Raw genomic sequence first — 22,604 nt, 5'->3', positions numbered from 1 at the left:
GGGCCGAGGCAGAACCATTAGCCAAAATAACCGAGCAGAAGATCACCGAGTTTGTATGGAAAAACATTATCTGCCGATTCGGAGTACCCCGTACCATTGTCACAGACAATGGAAGGCAATTTGATAATAGGAGCTTTCGTGAGATGTGCAAGAACCTCGGGATCAGGAATATTTATTCATCACCGCATCACCCTCAAACCAACGGACAAGTCGAGGCAGTTAACAAGATTATCAAGCAACATCTTCGGACCAAGCTTGGCCGGGCCAAAGGAGCATGGGCCGAAGAGCTCCCGAAAATTCTTTGGGCTTACCGAACTACAACCCGAACGGCCACAGGAGAAACTCCGTTTTCACTCGCTTACGGCTCGGAAGCAGTCACTCCCGTCGAAATCGGATTACCTTCGGCTCGAATCACCTTATTCAATGCAGAAGAGAATGAAGAACTCCTTGCACTCGGACTCGACCTTCTGGACGAACAAAGGGAAAGGGCGAGGCTCGACAACGACAAGTGACTCGGTTCTACAATACCCGAGTTAAGATTAGAAGATTCCGAAGGGGAGATATGGTTCTTCGGAAAGTGTTTTCCAACACTAAGGAGTTTGGGTCGGGTACACTGGGACCCAATTGGGAAGGACCCTATATCGTCTCGGGCACCATTAGACCAGGAACATATCGGCTGGAAGACCTGAACGGACAGTCATTGCCTCATCCATGGAACGCTGAACACCTCAAGGTCTACTATCCTTAGCTTACTATTTGATGTTTAAAGACATGCTTTTTCATTCGTCCGAATACGTGTAAGTACAAAAGCAACCGAATACATCGGAGCAAAAAAAAAAATATTTACATATAAAAAAAAAAAACCAAAGTCTTCATGCGTCGGCCCCGTCCCCAGCAGTGACTTCAACAGCGGCGTCGGATTCTCGGATTCCGAGGCTCCTCCACCTTCGATTTCTGAAAGGTCAAGGTCAGGAAAAGACTTCTTTATATCCTCGACGCATTCCGTATATCCGCTCTGAACAGCGATCCTCTCGTCCTCAAACTCTACCGACTCAAGGAATGCTTGACGGCCCGGTCCCTAGCCGTCTCGGCCTCCCGAGTCTTCTCCTCGGCCCGTTTGCCTCGCCGCCTCAAGCTTAGCCCGAGCTAAGTCATCCGCGCACGAAGCATGGATTGCGAACTCGCCGATTCTCCTCTTCGGCTTTGGAGAGTCGAACCGGCTGCGAGCTGGCCCCGCCGATGGCGCTCGCAGGAGCCGGAGAAGCCGCCTCGCCTCGCGTCTTGCAGCTTTCCGAGCAAGAGACGCCTCGCCTGTCAGGACGCCGACCCGGATCGGCCTCAGACAGAAGAGCCTGTAGCCGATGATTTGAGGATAGATACTAGATGGCCTTGATTAAGCAAGGAGCGAGTTCAAAAAGCATCCGGGCAGCGTGGCTGACGGTCTGCGATGACGGGGCGTTGTAGAGTTTCACGAACTCTCTTTCACACCCATGGGCCAGGGCCCAAGGAACCATCCCCGACACCACTTGTTGCAGGATTGACGGCCCCTCCTGGTTCGTCTCTTCCCCTCGGGAGGACGCAGTCCTCGTCTCTTCCTCCCCCCTTGAGGTCGTGGCCCCGGTCTCTTCTTCCCGACTCGGCACCGTCGTCTCAACGCGTGCCGAGTCAGGTGCCGCCTGAGGATCCGAAGCAGCAATCGCCGTCTCTTCCGCCCTTTCGTCCGGGTCGGGAATCACGACGACCGGAGGGGCAGAAGAGCTCGCTGGCTCTTTCTCCTTCCGCGGCACCCTTTGCCTCTTCGGTGGCCGAGGCTCTGAAAGAAGAACTGACCGTGGAGGAGCCTTCAACTTCGTGACTGGTCTAAGGGCAGGACGAGCTCCAGTCATCTCCGGTTCGGGGACAATCCTTAGGTTGGGACGAGCTTCGGGCAGATCTGCAAAAACAAAAAAAAGGAGGGGGAGAGCAAGGCGAAGTAAGTCGGCGGAAATTTGAAAAATTCAGAAGATTCGTTCTTAATTACCTGTAACTTCCGAGTCCAGACCTGCAAGGTGAAGGCGCTCCGGCTGAAGAAGCACCTTCCAAGACCTGTCCCTCGGATCCAACGACTTCAACTCTTTGATCCGAGCCGAGGCAGTGCTGCCGAGCTTCGGCTTCTTCTTCGGAATATCTGCCAAACACAAGTCCGTCAGACAAAAACAAAAAAAAAAAAATGAAAAAGGGCGAGGGAGAGAAGACCCAAGTCACCTGCTCTCTGAAATGTCCGAGGGACACGAGCCTCGCAAGACCCGGACTCGTCCGTCTCCCATCGACCACATGCCCAGAACCAACGCTCTTTCCAATGTTTGTTGGAAGTGGGAGGGTCGGTTATCAGGGAACCGCCTCCGCCTCGCCAAGCAGCAAAGACGTAGAAGCCAGGGTAGTTCGGATTTACCCGCACTTGGTACAGGTGGAGAAACTCGTCGACTGTGAGCGGTGGCTGTTCCATCTCAGCCCACAACACCGCACATCCGAGTAAGTTCCTCCACCCATTCGGGACTATCTGCCCCGGGGCAATCTGTATGCGAGATAAAACTCCCTGACGATGGTCCAAGGCGACGCAAGCCGCACCGCATCGATACTTGGTAAATTGCAACTGCCCCAGCAGGGTGATCTGGCAGGTCATTCGGGCGAGGAAGATACGTGATGACCGACTGGGGATATGATACCCGACTCGAATTCTGTCCACCTCAGTCAAGACCGAAGGAACCGGACCGCTTAAATCTTCCCCCGATTCTTCCCTCAGACTCGGCCTGCGCCGATTCATCAGCAGGAACTGGGTCAGGGGTTCCTCCGGCGATTAAAATTTCATCTTCTTCCTCTTCATCTTCCTCCATGTCCCTTGGTAAGTTGGGCCTCCCCGGGCGGGTTAATAAGGATGACCCGCCACGGGAAGGAACGACGGAAGCAGGGCGCTCCGCCTGATCGTCGGTGACTCTCTCAGGCATACAAGCAGCGTTGGCATCCACTGCTATCTCCGTTAGTAAAGAAGGCGATTCCGCAACGTTCCAAAAACGTTGCGCTTCGCCTTCGTCTCCGGAAACTCCCCCCTGGGGGCTTTGAGAACTCCTATCCGCCATTATTATTATGTAATAAAGAGGAAGGAGAAACTCACCGGAGAGAAAGGAACAGTGGCGGAAAGAAGTGCCGACGATAAAGAGAGAAGAAAGGAAGGAGATGAAAGGCTACGCAAATCCCAGAGAAAACGCAGAGCGAGAATGGCAAGAGCAGTAAAAGTTCGAAGTGCGGGACCCCTGACGTTTTATAAGGTCGCCCTACGGCGGAGACATTAATGGGGAAATGATTCGACGCCTGCATCGATTCCCCCACTCGACACGTGGAGCACGCCGACTAGCAACAATAATAGCTTTACTACGTGTCCAATCCTCATTGGCGGGACCTGCGATTTGATGGCCGACGCATACGATGTCAGAAGCTGAACCGTCCCCATCAAAGGTCTCAATGAATGCGCTTAACGACTACTTCTCGTCTCGGACTAAGTTATGAACCGACTCAGCACTCGCTACTCCTCGGTGTCATATGGAAAATTCACTTAAATTTTAGGGGGCTCTTGTTGGGGACAAAACATACAAGTCCGCAGACTCGGACTAAATGCCTCGGGCCACCAAAGGATGTGTCAAATCCGAGGAGTTATTCGCTAGACCGAGGCAAAGGTTGAGTCGGCCCCGACGGGTCGGCAGGGTCGTCAGTGTCTCGGGCATGCTTCGGGTGGACCTCTTTATCGGATCGACCGTCACAAGATGAAGCCGCACTCCGGATGTCTTGGGATAAGATTCCCGATCCCGAAGCTCACGGGATCGGATGAAGGCATGAGACGGGCACGATCCTGTTTCCGTGATCCCAGGAGAAGATTCCGTGATCCCAGGAGAAGATCTCGCGCACAATACCAGGAAGAGAATCCTCGTACGATTAAATGCCCCAGCAGCTATAAAAGAAGGGGGGGCCCTCACCTTGAGAGGTACGAAAACAAATTCCTCCAAAAGACTTTTCAATACTTTAAGACCCCGAGTCCAGGCCTGACTTGGGCATCGGAGGGTCCCCTGCGCTAGCCAGGGTCTCCTTTGTCCTTTTTCATAGCGGTAAAACAAGATAAATACATGTAAACAGTAATTATGACTAATTTCACCTGTTTGAAATATGCGAGGAATTACATCTCGAAAACTGTTTAGAAAAACCATGTTACAACCGATTTCAACTTGTGGGCCCCATCATGATGTATGTGACTTATCCGCACCATCCAACTTTTTTAAACAGCACCTTTAGGGTATGAGTCCAAAATAAGGCAAATCCGAAGGTGAAGTAGGCCACGTCTTAAGAAATAGTGATTGTAAAGACGTCAACGGTTGAAAACTTTTTTCTCCCTAGCGCCCACATTGATGTTTATTTGTCATCCAACATGTTCATAAGGTCACAAAGCCATGGATAAAGGGAAAACAAAATTATCAACTTGATCCAAAACTTCTAGGGCTCTCAAAAAGCTTTTAATTGTAGGAGCTCAATTCACACTGTTTCCTATTGTGTGGTTCACTTGAGGTTTAAATCTGCCTCATTTTTTGGATCATATGCTAAAATGAGCTGACTAAAGGGATAAACGGTGTGGATAAGACACACATATCAATATCACGGTGGACCCCAAAAATATAATAATTTTTTTCTTGGGTGATGTGAAAGTGCTATAAATGAAGGCTGCTGTCAACATCACCTCGAAAATGTAGCTGAAAATTCAAACGTAAATAATTTATACCCATTTACCCTGAATTACCACTGCAATTGGTAAATCAAACAGCCCTTAGTGCATTCCGTAGTTGTAATTTAGTAATCATTGGCTTTAAGATGTAGTTCTAGTCCATATTTAAATACTAAATTTAGTTTTAGTATCAAGTAAAATTCTATATTAATGTATATATTCTGTAATTGTTTCTTGCAATCGAGTGTAATTTTATTATTATTATTATTTAATTTATATGTATTAAAGAGAAAAATTACTTTAGTACAAAAGGTAAATGTGCGACCCATTTCTAGAGGACAAGTCGAACATTGTACATTTGCCTAATCACCTAAAACAACACTTTACAGGTGATTGGATATGTGACCAATTTTACTGGGACTTAGTCATATAGGTGGATTTATGATCCATTGGCTATCTTGGCACTTGGGTAATAATTGTTCAATTTGAATTCAGCTGGCAGACCCGTGATTCATTAATGAGGTGACCAAATATAAAATCGAACCGCAACAAACTGTATATCTTATTCGCTGAGTACCCCCATTCAAGTTGAGGCTCGTCGTATAAACGGCTTGGATAATCGAAAGACGATCCGGATTCAAAGATTAAAGCCTCGACGTACGAGATCACAGTACACCGTGATGTATTCGAGCAAACATCTCTGTCATTGAATTCCTTCCTTTTGTCATGATCGAAAAGTTAGGCACCAGAACCTTACTCATGCACGCAAAAATTCCACAAGCCGTATACTTAAATTAAACAGCTCAGGCAGTGGGGCCCGCTTTAAACATAGGTTTATTAAATCCCAACCATTCATCAAATGTCCAGGATCAGACATCGTAGCTAATATCAATCTATGGATTTTTGATCTACGACCCACATAAACTGGATCCATGCATGGACGGTCTAATTCGATTAAATTGCGCCACGTGTACAATTCCCAAGTGCGTGTGTACACAGAATCATAATCCGCCAGAGTACCGAAACTTTTCTCCCTCGATTATATCGCATCAGCGCTACATCTCTCATCTTTTCCCCGCCGAAAATCCCTCATTAAAAATTCCTTCTTTCTCATTTCTTTTTCCCTCCTTCCAAACCCTCCAAAACCCCAACGAAGCAGATCCAAAAAGCGAAAAGTCCAAAACCCCCTTCGCCGTCCTCCGTATTTACGCCCTCTGCCACTGAGAGACATGGGTGGTGTCACATCGTCCGTCGCGTCGAAGTTCGCCTTCTTCCCACCCAACCCTCCTTCCTACAGTCTCACTGTAGATGAGTCTAACGGTAAGACGAGTCTGACGGGCGTCTCGCGCAGGGAAAACGTGGACGTTTTGAAGCTCTGCACCAATAAAGGGACGGAGATCGTCGCGATGTACGTCCGTCAGCCTTCCGCGCGATTGACGGTGCTTTACTCGCATGGCAACGCTGCTGATCTGGGGCAGATGTACGAGCTCTTCTCGGAGCTCAGCGCGCATCTCCGAGTCAATCTCATGGGGTCAGTCGCGATGGACTTTTATTTTACATAGCTTTGTTCGCCTTATCTTTTTAAATTCAACGAGGTATGTTTTATATCATACGCTGGCGTACGATGTTGGGTTAGACACGTGCATGTATTTTCTGTGCACGTGGCAGGGGGTGTACGTTGATCTGGACCGTTCGAATCATTGGCTGCATTGCGGATGCAACAGGGGCTGAATTGGTGGCCTTTGAAAGGATGGTCGAAATGATGGATGGTCAACGGTTTAGGATTGATGGGGAAATCGAGCGGATTGGATGGGATGAATGTGTGATTCTCAGCCTGTTTAATGTCTGCGATGGGGCCCATGGTTTGGATGGTCTGGATCGATGCACGTGCATGCCAGAGGTTAGTTGGTTGGTTGCATACGTGCGCGCGCATATGGTCTGCTTTAATTCTATGGTGGAAATTGGTAGTTTTATTATGATGAATTTCTAGTGGAGCATCTGATGTGGGCCATGCACCTCATGTCAGTATCTGGTGGATCAGTCTTATCTGGTGGGCGGCAAGAGAATTTCAATGGTTGGATGATCGAGACAATCCGACATAGCTCTAAGACTCAGCAGCTCAGACTGACTCGTTAGTTCGGTCTTGAGTTGAGTCGAGCCTTGCCTGAGTTAGGGGTGACTCAGGGTGTCCAATTGGATCGAGCCTGAGTTGAGTGGGACGAGTCTCATGGAGCCCATCAAAGGCCTAAAACCTTGCCATCAGATATGTGGCCTTCAAACAGTTCATTTGGAACCAAAACAGCCAATAATTGACTGTCATTGCATCTATTTAGCTGATCGGGCATCCACAATTGATTGACTGGTGCAATTTTTTGGCTGTGTTCCATCCATGATGAGGCTTTCTACATCGATGGTGTGGATCATCGGGCCACATTTGCGGGACCTAATTGGTAATGATGTAACGGACCAGACCGAAAAATAAAGATAAATTGGAAATATGGATTTATTTTGCTAGTTGAAGGAGGCTACCTCCTTAGAGATGACTTCAAGTCAACTAATTGCCAATGAGCAGGAAAATTAGGAAATGTACATATGATATTTAATACTATAGGATTATAGGTCGAGATCTAAGGTAGGTTCCGTTGTCAGCCGGATTTTTTATAAAGGCACTGTATGATCCTCGGTCCATGGATATTCGCGGTTACTTGGTTTTTCTGTTGCCTGAGTGGGGGCCACAGTTAATTAGTAATCCAGACCATTGATCTGTTGGATATCCCGTTGTTAGTTATCCTTCCTAATTTGCATCTTTGAAGAGAGGCTTGCCTGTTGACCATCACCTTATTGCTCAACTCGTCACTATACAAGCTTGAGACTTTCAATGCCTTTTCTTCTTTTTTCTTTTCCTTTATTTATTTATTTATTTTATGGTTGATCTATAGTCTATGGTGACCTTGACAAGAGGGGTGTCAGCAACATGGTTAAGCACCATGACCATATCCCCTTGTTTCCTAGCACTTCTTTGACCACCTTGCACATCTCTTCAATTTTTTCCCCCGGTCACAAGGACTTCTTTTTCTTCCCGTCTTCATGATCATTGAGCTTCGTGGTAACCATGCTCTTCTTCTCGATCTTTGTCACATCATACAATAAATCGTAGGAAGAAGTGAAGATAGCCCAATGCGTATTTTGAGATGGCGGATCATACATTGTGCCTTGCATGTTTTGGAGATTATTTTCCTTGGGTTTCACCCCATTGTGACAGAAATTTCTCCCTAAACTAACTCTAGATTATTTAAAGAATCATAAGACATCTACATAAATGGTTGGTGCCATCCAGTTATCGAGTCAATGGGATCTCGACACATGAATCGTAAGAAATGGGAAAGAGTACACTCACAAGTATAATGGAGTAGAGAGGGAGGAATAATTTTATTGATATCAAACTTCTTCTCTTACAAAACGTAAGAAACTCTCACTTAGAAAATTTTGGAATGAATACATCCTATATCATTTTCCCTTTTTATAAACTGTCAAGAGAATCTCTAATGTGAAGGGGAACCCCTTGAAATAAGATATTGATTTCAAATCAATCATGGTTGACTTCAAATCAATCTAATCTACCAAAGATGGTAAAAGTTTAACAATAGTAAATGCAAATATAGAAAATAATTCTAATTACATTTCTAAATCACCTCATATCTTCAACTAGGGGTGTACATCGAATCGAACCGAGTCGAGCTGGCCTCAGCTCTACTCGGCTCGGCCACTAGCTGACCTCAGCTCGAGCTCGGCTCGGCTCTGTCCTCGAGCCTGATTGGCCAGCTCGGCTCGGTTTGGTCAGCAACTCGGGCCAGTTCGAGCCGAGTTCGCCATTGTAGCATTTCCACAAACACCTGGACTGCACCTTCAAAATCCTACTGTTTGTAAAACAGAAGTAATGGTTTTATAGGTATTTTATCAAACACCTTCTAAGCAACATAAAAACCAAGAAAAGCGCTTAGCTGGTTCCATTTAGCAAGGTAAATGAGGCCCATAACTATATGGCCAATACAAGTCCATCATGAATGCTGACACACATCCAGACCACCACGTAGCACCTGGGCTGTTGGTTGTAATGGGTCACAAAAGGCTCTATTCAGCAATTCAGCGATTGGAGTTGTCCAAAGGCAGTAGATCTCTCGAAATCAGCAGTACAGAAACAACCTACCAATGGGTTCAACTATTCATGCCTATAGCTCAGTGTTTGTAGGATGCATTTCAACATTGAGGTCTTGGGTCCGAGCCCAGCTTACCTGAAAATACATATCCAACTATTGGGCTGGAGTAGAAACTTGCCATAGTAGGACATGCAATTCAACCTTACCAACTCAAAAATTCCATTGGCTCGACAGTCTCGACACTTCGTTGAGTCATTTCATCAGACACTTGGTGAGCAATGTCAATAGCTAAGTAACCGAGTCATCGAACTGGTACGATCTGAGTTCAATTCGAGCTGGATTCGATCCAAGTCAAGTCGAGCTGGGGCCAGCTCGAACTTGGCTCGAACTCATTTTCGAGCTAAAAAAATCAGCTCAACTCGGCTCAAACTCAGTTTCGAACTGAGTTGAATCGAACTTTTTTGAGTCGAGTCGAGCGAGCTAACCGAGCTAGCTCGGTTTGTGTACACCCCTATCTTCAACCACATTTTCATCATATCTTCAATCACATCTTTAAATCATCCCCTATATCTTTAAAAAATAGTAAATTGCAATCCTTGATTTAGGCCCTTGAATCTATAAATAAACAGTTAAAAAATCAACATGTTGGGGCCTACAGTGGGCTATGGGCCTAAGTCACTGCTGAGCCCTATAGTGGGCCTAGATGATCTTAAGTAGGCCATGTGCCTAGGTGGGCCGTGGGCCCTACATAATTCCTCTTGGGTTAGAAAGCACTCGATTCCGATGAGTTAGATGCTTCATACAAGTAGTAGATGTTTTGTTCCAATCTTTTCAACTTGTCACCCATCATCCATGTGCATTCAAAATATAGTCTGTTCTTCCATTTCACCAAATGTTGCCTGTGTTGGCCATGTTGAGTGTTACTAGCCTTCATTCGCAACGCTTGTTCAACTTTTTTTAATTTTTTTTAAAAATTTTTTTACACACGCACACACAATCCCACACACTCACGCCATAGTGGGATTTCACCACCTATGGATACTCGAACCCTTGATCGGATGCCACCTATGGATAATCGAACCCTTGACCAGATGTTGAAACTCCTGAGAGTCTACCACTGGAGCAAGAGTAAAGATCCCACTTGTTCAACTTCTTTCTTCCTTTTTTTTGCAAGTTATTTGTCCATATCAATAATGGCTTTATTTTGCACGTCAGATGCCTCGCCATGGTACTTGAATAAATCTGCCGCATCGAAAGTTGGCAAGATGTCTAAGTCATTTGGCAACAGACATTGTTACCCAACTTTTGACTTAGCATGGACTAAATCTTCTTAGACTTGAGCTTCTTGTAAATTCCCATCGGAAACTTTCTTTGTGGAGATAAACGATAACTAAGTCACCCTCTTTATATATCTTCACATGGTGATGTTTGTTCGCAGCTTGTTGGTACCTGGTGTTGTCTTTAATGTTCTTCTTTATTTGAACTTGTAAGTCTTGGTTGTGATTTGTGAAAGCATCATCATCTTTGCTCACTTGATCTTGTGGCAGTAATGGTACTGAGTTAAGTATATGATACATACTTTTTCCATTTATGATCTCAAATTGAAATTTTCTGGTCGTACAATTTGTCGAGTTGTTGTAGACAAACTTAGCTTGGGATAGAGTCAAGTCTCACTAAGATACATTGTCGCTTACACACTCCTCAAGAGGTTACTAAAGCTCCTGTCGACCACCTTGGTTTGACATTTTTTCGAGGGTGATACGCACTAGAGACTTGAAGGGTAGTCCCCAATTGCTTTTATAAAATATGCCAGAAGTGACCCACAAACTTTGAATTGCAATTTGAAGTTATCGTTTTCGGTACCTCGTGAAGTTGCACAATTTCTGTGAAAAATATGTTGACGATATGTGTGACGTCCATTGTCCTTTTGCTTGAAATGAAGTGGGCAATCTTCAATAAACGATCCACTACAATGAAATTCGAATTTGCTACCCTTTGAGTTTGGGAAGACCAAGAATGAAGTTCATAGAAATATCCACTTATGGTGCGACCGGAACGAGCAATGGTATATAAAGGTCAATTTTCTGTCAATGATCGTTGGAGACTTGGCATCAGTGATGTGGTGCTACCAACTGTTTAATGTCGTGGCGCATACAAGGGAAAAAATATTTTTCCTCCACTATGGCCAATGTTTTATCTCTTCCAATGTGTCTACACAGTCCTCCTTTGTGTAGCTCATATAGGATCTTCTCCCGCAACAATTCTTTGGAAATGCATAGAATTGAATAGATATCCATCATGTGAGGTGAATTCACACTTTTGATCTCGACCATCCATACACCTGTCAAGTACCTTGCCAAAAAAGGTGTCCTCTTTGTATTGTTCTTGTAATGCCTCGAATCCAACAACCTCCATGGCAAGAGATCCTAGTAGAATCACTCTCCTACTCAAAGCATTTGCTGCTTTGTTCTGATTTTCAACTTTATGGTGCAAAAGAAAAGCATATTCTTGTAGGAAAGCCATCCAATTTGCATGATGAGTACTTAACTTGGAAGTTGAGATATCTTAACGCCTCATTGTTCGAGTATAAAATGAATTTTTGATGAATTGTGTAGGGTCTCCAATGTTATAATGCCTTGACCATTGTACAGAACTCTAGATCATACGTGGAGTAGTTCTTCCATGCATCATTAAGCTTCTCACTAAAAAAAGTGATTAACTTTCCTTCTTGACTCAACACCGTGCTAATGCCAACATTTGAAGTGTCGCATTCCCCTTCAAAAACTTTATTGAAGTTTGAAAGTATAAGAACTTGATCTTCTGTCATTTTTTATGGTACCGAGGCTTTGACCCACCACTTTAGTCCATTCGAACTTGCCTGTCCACATGCAATCGTTGACAGGTGCAATGACGGTGCTGAAATTCTAGATAAATCTCTGGCAAAATGTCTCAAAGCTGTGGAAAGAACGAACCTTCGAAAGGGTTTGTGGGCTGGGCCACACTGCAATGGCTTTGATTTTCTTTTGGTCAACCTCGATCCCTTTTCCAAACACAATATACCCCCAAACACAACACTATTAACGAGGAGCAATTTTTCCAGTTAAATAATAGTGACTCCCTCCATTGTACATCAAATATTTACCACGAATGATAAAGATGAACGAATGAATTATGACTAAAAACAAGAATATCATCAAACTAGACAGCTTAGGACTTTCCTATAAAGGGGTGGAGTACCTTTGTTATCAGCTTCATGAAAATGCCCGGCATATTTGAAAGGTTGAATGGCATGTCGAGCTACTCGTACAACCCATCTCAAGTCTGAAATGCATTCTTCCGCTTGTCCTTCGGCCGAATGTGTGTATGATGATATCTGCTCCTCAGGTTGATTTTTGAAAAGACCTTTTGCATCATGTAGCATGTCCAATATAATGTCTAATTGGGAGTTCTTCGGGTTGATTGCATGGCTATCTACACACATTCTTCAAGGAATATGAAACTGGTACTTGTTAGTAATCCGGTTGATTGCTTGGCTATCTACACACATTCTTCAAGATTCATCTTCTTAGGAGTTAATAATGTTAGAACAACATATGGTGACATGCTTTACCAAATTAAGTCTTTCTATAACAATAACTTGTCGATGGAGCTCGACATGTTTAGCTGGACTCATTCGATAGTGCGTAAGATTTGTAAACTCGAACACGACACTAAATTAATGTGGTGCTGAATGTTCCTGATAAGGAGGAAGTCCAATTGGGAGTTCTTCGGGCACCAAGTCTTTATATTCATGAAGGAGCTCTTGTACAAGAGGTGGAACATTTGACTGCTTTATGTCTTCTTTAATAACCAAGACATATATGATGCCAGTCTCCTTGCTTTCTTCTTTAAACTTTCGCACATTGGGTGATTTTTTAGCACTCTTTATCAGATTTGGGTACTGGAAGATGTTTCATTGGGAGCAATGTGATAGTAACACCATCCTTGACAAAGGAATGGGTGTTGGCCCGAGTCAAATGCATCATATCTCGATACCAAAAATAAGACCTCCTTAGTAAAATTTGTATGCATGAATGGGGACTATGTCACCACCACAACACAACCTTATGCTTCGATTCAATAGAGAAGAAAACTAAGCACCTGGAGTTAATAGATACTTCTCCCCCTTTCATGAACCAACGAATCTGATAGGATGCTTATGTTATTTTAGTTTTAATTTATCCACAATTTCTTGTGAGATAATGTTTTCCCTATTCCTCCCATCTACTAAAATTGTGCGTATTTTTCCACTAAAAAGTATGAGTGGTGTGGAAGCTATTGTCACAACCATCAACTGCCCAACGCATTGATAGCATAGTCTATTGGATAACCAGTGACTCTCCCTTATCTGCATGCACATTTTGTTACATCTTCTCCAATATGTATCTAATCCTCATATGCATGTTCTTCATATTATGAGTTCACTTCAACTTTTGTTTGTATGCTGTCGCGAGTGACTTCTACATTCTTCTTCCTTATCCAAATTTATTTTAATTTTGGACTGATGTTCAGGACAATAAAAAGAATGATGTCTTAGATGCCCACACTTAAAACACATGAAATGAGTGTTGTTTTTTACCCATCATGGGTGTACTAGACCCTCATCCATAATTACCTCCTCTCGGGTTGGGGTAGGCCCTGCGATTGCCTTACGGGGGAAGTTAGTACACTGCCCTGTCTTTGATGACGAACCTCGTGGGGTGCCAAATTGTCTTTGAAGTCCCCAATTAATTATCTCATTAGCTTTCAATGCAAGTGTCCATGCTTCGGACATTTTAAATACATCTTTAAAATCTAATTAATTTCTGAAATCCAAGTTAAGACAATTAAGATATCGTGAATTTTTTGGTCTTTATACTCACAAAACTAGTGTTTTGAATGATGCTTGTGGCGTAAATTCTACAGGGGTCGTAGTGTACACCACAACTATGTAGCGTGTAGCGTACGCTGCACTATATATATATATATATATATATATATATATATATAGTTTTCTTACATTGAAAATTTTAATTTTTATCTAGAATGGTGGTGCCACATTCTTTTCACTTGTGACAATGATGTTAAACTATCTGGACCATCGAAATTGTGGGTGCCATTGTACATGGAGAATATTTCTACTTTTAACAATCAATTAGATGAAGAAGATAACCTTTAGAGTCTACAATCTAGAGCTTATTATTGAGATTTTGAGGAATGTGACATTTTTATTTTGTACTTCATATTCTTAACTTATCGGATTTTTATCTATTTTCATACTTGTGGCTTGTGGTTTTAATTAGACTTTGTTAATTAAAGTGGTTTACTTAGAAAGTTGTTGATGTGATAATGATTTGATTTGGTTTATATAATTTGGATTGGCTTTTGATAAATGATAATTAATAACTTGTTTGAATATGCTTGTACTTGAAAAAATAAATCAATTTTATGTAGTTTTTATTATTTTGTTATTATTTATCATATTTTTCTAATTTTAAATTTAAAAATAAAATAATTGTGTAGCTTACATACATGCTATGCTACTATAGAGGGTTGAACGCTATGCAACACACTACTGCTACTTAAAACACTGCACGAAACCTTGCCTGTGATGTTAAAGAATGGAATTCCTCGAAGTATTCATTTGCTGACTTGTTTCTTTTACGTAGATTGTGACATCTTTGATAGAGGTCACGGGCATAAGTTGCGGGTAGGAGCTTCCATTTTTTAACTTATTTTTCATCTTTTTTGAAGAATTTATTTTTTCCCTACCATAACGGATATGTTTGTCGTGTAGATCATCCCACCATGCTAATGCATGATCAGCAAACTTCTTAGGTACTAGCTTCACCTTCCGATTATCTGCAATTTTCTTGTACTCGAACACTTTTTCCATATTGCTTAGCCAATCGACGAAGTCATTAACATGCAATTGACCATGAAATTATGGAATTTCTGTACCTTAATTCTATACTGTCACATTTCAACAATCGAATGATTCAATCATTGGTGTCTTCATAAATTGGGGCCATCTGTTGTTGGTAAGGACCTTGGTGGGAAACTTCCCTTATGTGTTCACATGCTCCAACTTCGGTCCACGGATTCTCTCCACATTGGAGCTCTCCCACTTGATTAGCGAGATTGCTCACCATATGCGTGAGTTGATCTACATGCTCTGTGAGTGCACGGATCAATTCCTTTGTTACCCCTTTTGATGCCATTAATATATGACATTGAGTTAAAAAACTCCAAAGATAATTTGGCTTTGATGCCAAAATGGTGCAACCCAATTATCAGTTCAATGAGATCTCGATATTTGAATCGTAAAAAATGGACAAGAGCACATCCATAGGAATAATGGAGTAGGAATGGAGAAATAATTTTATTGATATCAAACTTCTCTTATAAAATTTAAGAAACTCACACTTACCACTCCCCCTTTTACACATTGTAAGTGAATCGCCCCCCTCCCCCCCAACTATGAAATTGATTTCAAATCAATCACAATTGAATTCAAATCAATCTAAATTATGTATGGTAATCCTAAATTCCTAATTACATCACATTCCCCTCGTATCTTCAATCACATCTTTAAATTAGATCCCATATCTTGCAAAAATAGGTAATTACAATATTTTATTCAGGCCCCTAAATCTATAAATAAACACCCTATGGTAGGTTGTGGGCCTTATTAGGCCATGGGCCTGCATCAGTGGTATCTTGAGTTTTGACTTTAAACCGAGCAAACCTACCAAAATGTCAGCCCTTAATCTTGTTTATTCTCAACAATAGATGTTCCGTTCAAACATTCTTATGTTAACCTTAAACTTGCCTCTTAAAACAATTAGAAATCTTTTTAAAAATCGACTAATACAGTCTCCAAAAAGCCCTTAAGCCATGTAAGCATGTAAATAGAAACCCAAAGTAAACCTACACGAAGTAAGCGAACTTCTAACTTGGCACATGAGACTCTATACACATGGAATCTTTGAGTAAAACTTAATTTACCAACTAATAATTGGCTCTTGCTAAATCTAATAAAAACTAATACTATATTGGATTTAATATCTAAATAATCTCTTAGACTCCATGCACAACGATGTTAAAGGCTTTTACTGCCACTTTGATTAGCTTGGTATTGTTTGCATCATTTCACCATTATCTTCATCGTTTTGGGTCGTCTTAATTCTCATGATTGATTGGCAAAAGTTCAATAATGTAAGCATGGACGATTGAAAGAAATGTGTGATGAAGATGTAGGCTCCAAAACTCCATTTGCGTATCTTATGACTTGTCCAGTGGGTCCCACATGTTAACTTACACTTGCTGATTTTTAAGAGACGGGTATCCTTTGTGTGGGCCTAGCTTGATTCTTTTAGGTCTTTATTTAGTAAAGATTTTAAAGGAGCTTTAAAGAGAAGATATTTAGTCATTCATAGTTTTCTATTTTGAGAGATTTGTGTCGCAGCAGATATCTAATAGAATAATTAATATATTACAGGATCTTTAATAAAATATATTAAAATCTTGGAAGATCTTACTAAGATGAGTTAGGGATTGCATAAGAGAAGGAAAGGGAGAGATATAGGTGCATATATGTGCTATTTTTAGATTCTTTTCTTAATTTAGAATAATTGAGTTTTTCTATATATGTGCCTTTCTAGATGCCATAGGGCAATGAAGATTGGAATTAAAAAAGAGTGTGGGTTTAGGGAGAAAGCATCATCTTGCAGGGGGAGACGACCCTAAAAAATCAACCCCATTGAATTGTGCTTTGTGCAAAATCCATTCTTCTCTTCATTCTTCTTTCCCATCCATCTTGCATTAAATTGGTATAAGAGCAAGCTCATTCGTGGGCTTATATGATATCAAGGATGAGCAATGAGAGGAACACAATGGATAAAATAATGAAGAGCTATGAATGTATGGAGGGATGCTCCACAAGATTTTGTGTTGATTGGATAATTTGATAATGTCAACACAATATTAAAGAGTGCCTCCTTGTGCATGAGAAGATGGCAACATCTTGGAATCGGATGTTAGCGGTTTTGACGGCATTCCTTCATCCTTGTGGCAAAAGAGATGTAAAACCTGAGATGCTTGAGCTTTATAAAGAATATGAGAATATCAATGAACAAGTCCAAGATTCATTAGAGGAAGTGTCTAAAGATCCAATGAGTGATGTGCCTGGATAAAGTGCCGCAATCCAAGAAGATACGTGCGAAGAGCTGCTCTGTGGATTGATAGATGAATCCATTAATGATTCAATGGATGTTTTAGTGGATTAAACATGCAATGAATCGGTGGTTAGGTTGGTAGAGGAAGAGCTGAGCAACTAAAAAAGGCCAAACTGGTACATCCTATAGTACATGTAGAGTTGTATAAGGGCTATTCTACACTGGTTCTTAAAAAGGAAACCAAGAAATAGGCATTTGACCTGTAAATCTCTCTTAAAAAAGTGATGTTAAGAGACTAGTTGTTACAAGGGCCTTACACACGTTGGCTACCCAGCATTCCAACTATCGGCATGTTGTCGACGGTATTGCCAATATTATTGCTTTTGCTGGGTTAGCGATACTGAAACCCAAGTAACACAGAAAATTTCAAATATCGCTGTTAATTTTGAAATTATCGGCAATATGGCGATATTGGTGATGTTCTAAATATCTTTGATACTAGGGATACTATCGTAAAATGCCTAAAATTTGGGAGAAAGTCATGACGTAGATTCGAGGCAAATAAATCAACATTTGAGTGGGTGAATGGGGGAAATCCAAATTTCCTCCATTTTAACCCCTCAAGTTGAGAATGGTTGTTTGAGTACTTGCATTTTATGGTATTTGAATGATATGAACTCATTTTGTGTATGATTCAACTGTTTTTTTTATGACAACACATGGTTTAGGCCACTATAAAATGGGAACTAATTATATTAAGTTGTTTTTAGCAATATTTTGATTCCTAAATGTGTAAACATTTGTATTTTATCATCTCTTGAAGTTTCAAATTCCACCTTTCCAGTTATTTAAACGGCAAAACTGGAAACAAGAATTCAGAGGGGATAAGAAATGAGCCTTACCCTATGAATCATATGGGATCAGTTCTTTTTTAAGTCATGATCTTTCATGAAAACGTCAATGATCCTAAAGATCTAGCTTCGCTATTGATATGAGACATTTGAGCCGGAGGTATTAGAGTGAGGTTAGCATGTTTGTTAACAGATTCGTATCTTGCTTTAATATCTATTATGTGTAAGGTAAGTGATAAATGTGTTTATAGAAGCTATAAATCCAGTGCCTATATACTGCCCCATTATTTGGTGACATCTTGTTGTAAAAACTGGCCTAGGGCCCTTTTGATCCTACCAGTAAGAACTTTTGCGAGCAGACTGCATCCTGTTTAACTCTAACTTCCTATGCTTCACAGGTATGACTATTCTGGGTATGGGCAGTCGTCCGGAAAGGTTTGCCCTTTCATCATGTCAGTTTGTGTTTTGTATTTGGAACTATCATTTTCTTTTCTTTCCCAATGAAAACAAAATGATTTGGTTTGTGCTATTCTCTTTCTGACAGCCAAGTGAACAAAATACTTATGCGGACATTGAGGCTGCTTACAGATGTCTTGAAGAGACTTATGGGGCACAGGAGGAAGACATCATTCTGTATGGTCAGTCGGTTGGTAGTGGCCCTACTTTGGAACTTGCAACTTGCTTACCTCGATTGAGAGCTGTTATTCTGCATACTCCTATTCTATCGGGCATGCGCGTTATGTATCCTGTGAAGCGTACATACTGGTTCGACATATATAAGGTTCTTGAAGCTTTGGTGATTTCGTGTTGGCAAGGCTATGAAATATTATATACCATTAACGAGCACTCATCTGTTCTCTGTGCAGAACATTGATAAAATTCCACTTGTCACCTGTCCTGTTCTGGTAATTCATGTAAGTATCTCTACTCTGACGCTTCTGTTGGTTTTATATCAGTAAATATGCTGTCAAAACCATAGACTATATTTTAATGTAATTTGCTACTGTGATTTTTGCTCACATGGATGTCTTCATAATTCTAAAACTCGGTGGCTCGACTGGAAACTTGGCCGAGTCAACTTGGTCAAATTGAGCTGAGTCACTATGAAGCTTGTTGATGGGCTTGACTTGGTTGTCTTGGCATGACTCATCTACTTGGTCAAGTCGACATGACTTGGCATGACTTGAACCGAGTCACTCGACGAGTTGATGTGTCTATAAATAAAAATAAATAAATTTCAATTTGTAAGATTCGAATTCATGACCCCAAGCACTTGGCAACAGTGTCTACCACCAGGGCAAATGCTGGTTTGGTGATTTGATTTGCCTATTTTTATACTCATACTTTTCTAACTACCTATTATTAGTTAAATCTTATTTCTAATTTAATTATTAGTAAGTGAGTTGAGTCGAATCGACCTGATTGGATATCAAGTTGAGTCTTTGAGTTTTTAAACTATGCACTTGTGCTGGTTGGTGAAGTAGCTACAACACAATTTGATTGGCTCAAATAAGGGATGGATGCAAATTTTAGTATTGTATCCATATATTCATGTACAACCTTTAACCGCCCAATTTCTACCTTTCAATCGTGTGGGCTATATTTTCCTACACAAACATGTGGTGTTAGCAAAACTCAGTGCTGTTTTGGTACAGGTTTACCTTTTATTCATCCCTATGCCCCATTTTGCATTTTGGATCTGTTGTGTTATTGTGCTAGACTCTCTGTCATTCACTGTTGAGATGACGTGGCCAAAATTTCAGGAAGGTCAGCTCGTTAGTTGGGCCATGTAGGTTTTGGAAATTGCCAATTGTCCAAATTGAACATACATGTATTGCCTGTCTAATGAGTGGACCAAACTGATTTTTGGGCCCAATCAATCAACAGTTGGCCACACAGGATGCACGGGTCAGATACCACACATGTGCAAGGTTACTCTTGTGACCGTATGGAGGTGGATGCGGGCTTTGTAAAATTCTGAGCTGCAGATAATAGTCTAATGGTTATTTTCTGCTCACACTTCGAATCTGCCATGGCTGTTTGTGAACACATCATGGAATACTGCAAACTCCTTTCTTGAAATTAGAAATATGGTCCAACTACACAATGACATTCAAATTTATTATGTACAGTTGGGCATGATGGGATTGCACATACCAAATTTATATGGTTCAAAACTGGCGTACATACATGCCACATTTAAGTTTATTAAGTTTGTGCCTTAAAGGCTGGCCTGCATTTAGTATTCATTTCTATGATTTTTCTTTTTATTTTTTATTCCTCATTCTTTCAAGGTGCTTTTGTTCATTGAGAAGTGTTTATATTCATCACCATCTGCTACACCCTTTTTGCTAAATTCTACACCCAATGCCCCAAGTCATATTTTTTTTGAAGGGTAGACGAAAATTTTATTAGAGGCCTGCCGACAGCAGCTGGCGAGAAAAAAATACAAAGGGAACAATAAGAGGGCGGAGCCAAAAGCTCACCAAACAACCAAAAGCAAAAACCCCCCACTCATCACGCTTGGGTCTTTACAAGGGCCCCCCATTCATAAACCAGAGCAGAAACATTAGCTATGACCGCTTCAGTTGACAAGGAAGAGTTTTGGAAGCAACGTCTATTCCTCTTGGCCCATGTTGCCCACCAAACTGCTGGAAGGGAGATATGCCATCGGGTCCCAACCAAGGTCCCTGACGTTGCTTGGGATGAGCCATGTCGAGGTGAAAGTCGAGAGGATGTGCAACCACACCTTGGAAGTGAATGGGCATGAAATAAATAGGTGGTCCACTGTCTCCTTGATTTGAAAACACAGATATCATCTATTTGGAATGCCAAAGACCTTTTGAAGGTTATCAATAGTGAGGACCTTCTTCTACCTACAAGCCACGTGAAAGCCACTACCTTAGGAGGAATAGTGTAGTGCCAAAAGTGGAAGGCATGACTGCCTCCCCCCCACCCATCTTCCTGGGAATGCATCAACAAGTAGAAGGATCTGATTGAGAAACGGCCCGATCTATCTGCGGTCCAATTCATTTCGTCCGCATCACCGGATGGAGAGACAACGCGAAGATGGTCTAATGAGAAGCTCATCCGCCTCTTGGTCTAATAGATCCCTTCTACATGGAGGAGTCCAACAGATATTAGGGCTGATGAAAGAAAATATAGGCCAATTCAAATCAATGGAGAAGAATAGACGACTGCTTTGACAATTGAAAGCAAAAACCCATATTGATAATTACCTCAGCAACCCTAGAATTCGCAAATGCTTCCAATCGAACTCACTATGAAATTAGAATTAACCTATCACACCGCAAAATAGACTTGAAAATTTCAATTCTTTTTACCATAGCTAAAGATCTTCTAGGTCTTTCTTAAAACCAGATGCTTAAAACCAAGTCTGGCATCTTTGACTAAGAAACCAACCAGCTAAAGATTTCTGACTGATGACACAGATCCTACGGTGGACTGTATGATCCATACAATTGATGAGAAGGTCCTATCATGATTAGTTGAGACTTTTGTTAATTAGTAGTCTCAAGTAAGAAGCAGCAGTCCTAGTTCTGCTCTTACTTGCATGATCCTTCTAATCAGGCGCAGCTCCTGCTTTGCATTGCACTTGGACTTGTGCTCTTGCTTCCTAGCAGTTTATAGTTGAAACATTTCGAAACAAATGCTTCCCCGCTCTCGCAATTTTATCCATTGCTGCTTCTATTCACGCTTCGACTGACTATAGTTCCGCTCAATTTAGTTATATGGAGCTTTAATTAGTTTGTTACTTTGGTCACTTATTTTGTGGTCACTTTGTGGGCGGTAGACAATGTTTGAATTTGGTTCCATTTGAAAGCTTCTTGATTTATCTTTCAAATGATCCCAAAATCACATGATTTTGATATGAATGAGTTATGACCAATTTATAGAAGCCATGCATGGCTCCATAAATCTGGTGTTTCACGTGTTTGGATGAAACATTGCACAAACTGTTTTTCACTGATGATCTTTTCCACAGAAAAGGCCATAGTATATTCTTCCTTTTAAGGTATTTGTTTGTTGACTTCTTGGTTTTTAGGTGTCATCCACTGATTCTCCTTCCTCTTTGATTCAAGTATAAAGTCATGATTCCATGGACTCACAATCCCATCACCCTATCATAATAAATAATCTCCTTTCAGAGATTTTCTTTCAAAGAAAGGCTTTATTTCCGCTCCTTATGATTTATGTTCTGGATAGCCATGTGGAATACCAAAAAATTCATTCCAAGAAGGATTGTAAGATAGTAATAGGCAGGAATAGTTCTCAAAAGTTCTTCTTTGTGCTAACAAAATTGACAAATCTTGGTTATTATCGAAGTGTAAAGAATATCCAACTAGTTACCTTTTGACTTGTTTCTTTAGATAACTGAAATTCAATGATTTGTGCTGTAGTCATTCCCATGGACCATTTCCATATTCTTCATAGAAGACTATGGACAGAGGATTGCAATTCGATCCATGTTATGGAGAAGAATACTTACTCGTTCATAAAAGGGTGGAAAATGTTAAATCCATGAAAATCTAGATGTCCATGAATCCTCCAAAAGGGAACTCACAAGAGAAATCGATCAATGTGGAAGAATTAGTGATCTGATTGATATGTGAATCAGCAGAACCTGCTAGGGTGT

The 22,604-nt window shown here is 41.4% G+C and overlaps 1 protein-coding gene across 6 annotated transcripts in view; it reads left to right on the top strand.

Moving 5' to 3' along the window:
* Positions 1-5,676: 5,676 nt before the first annotated feature.
* Positions 5,677-22,604, top strand: part of LOC131258084 (uncharacterized) — a 173,187-nt gene continuing 156,259 nt past the window's right edge. For 3 of the 6 annotated variants that reach the window (XR_009177861.1, XM_058259139.1, XM_058259140.1), the window contains exons 1-4: positions 5,689-6,275; positions 18,346-18,382; positions 18,492-18,728; positions 18,814-18,861. Coding sequence is in view for 5 of the 6 variants with exons in the window: in XM_058259139.1 (XP_058115122.1) it covers positions 5,974-6,275; positions 18,346-18,382; positions 18,492-18,728; positions 18,814-18,861 (624 nt within the window). In the remaining variant the exon portion in view is untranslated. Of the gene's footprint in view, positions 6,276-18,345; positions 18,383-18,491; positions 18,729-18,813; positions 18,862-22,604 lie in introns of all 6 variants that reach the window. The other 3 variants (XM_058259141.1, XM_058259143.1, XM_058259138.1) reach the window with 3 other exon arrangements.

Source organism: Magnolia sinica, chromosome 10 (genome assembly GCF_029962835.1).
Source record: "Magnolia sinica isolate HGM2019 chromosome 10, MsV1, whole genome shotgun sequence".
Classification (NCBI taxonomy): Eukaryota; Viridiplantae; Streptophyta; class Magnoliopsida; order Magnoliales; family Magnoliaceae; genus Magnolia; species Magnolia sinica.
The sequence above is the reverse complement of the archived record's forward strand: the minus strand, read 5'-3'. Positions and strand labels throughout refer to the sequence as shown.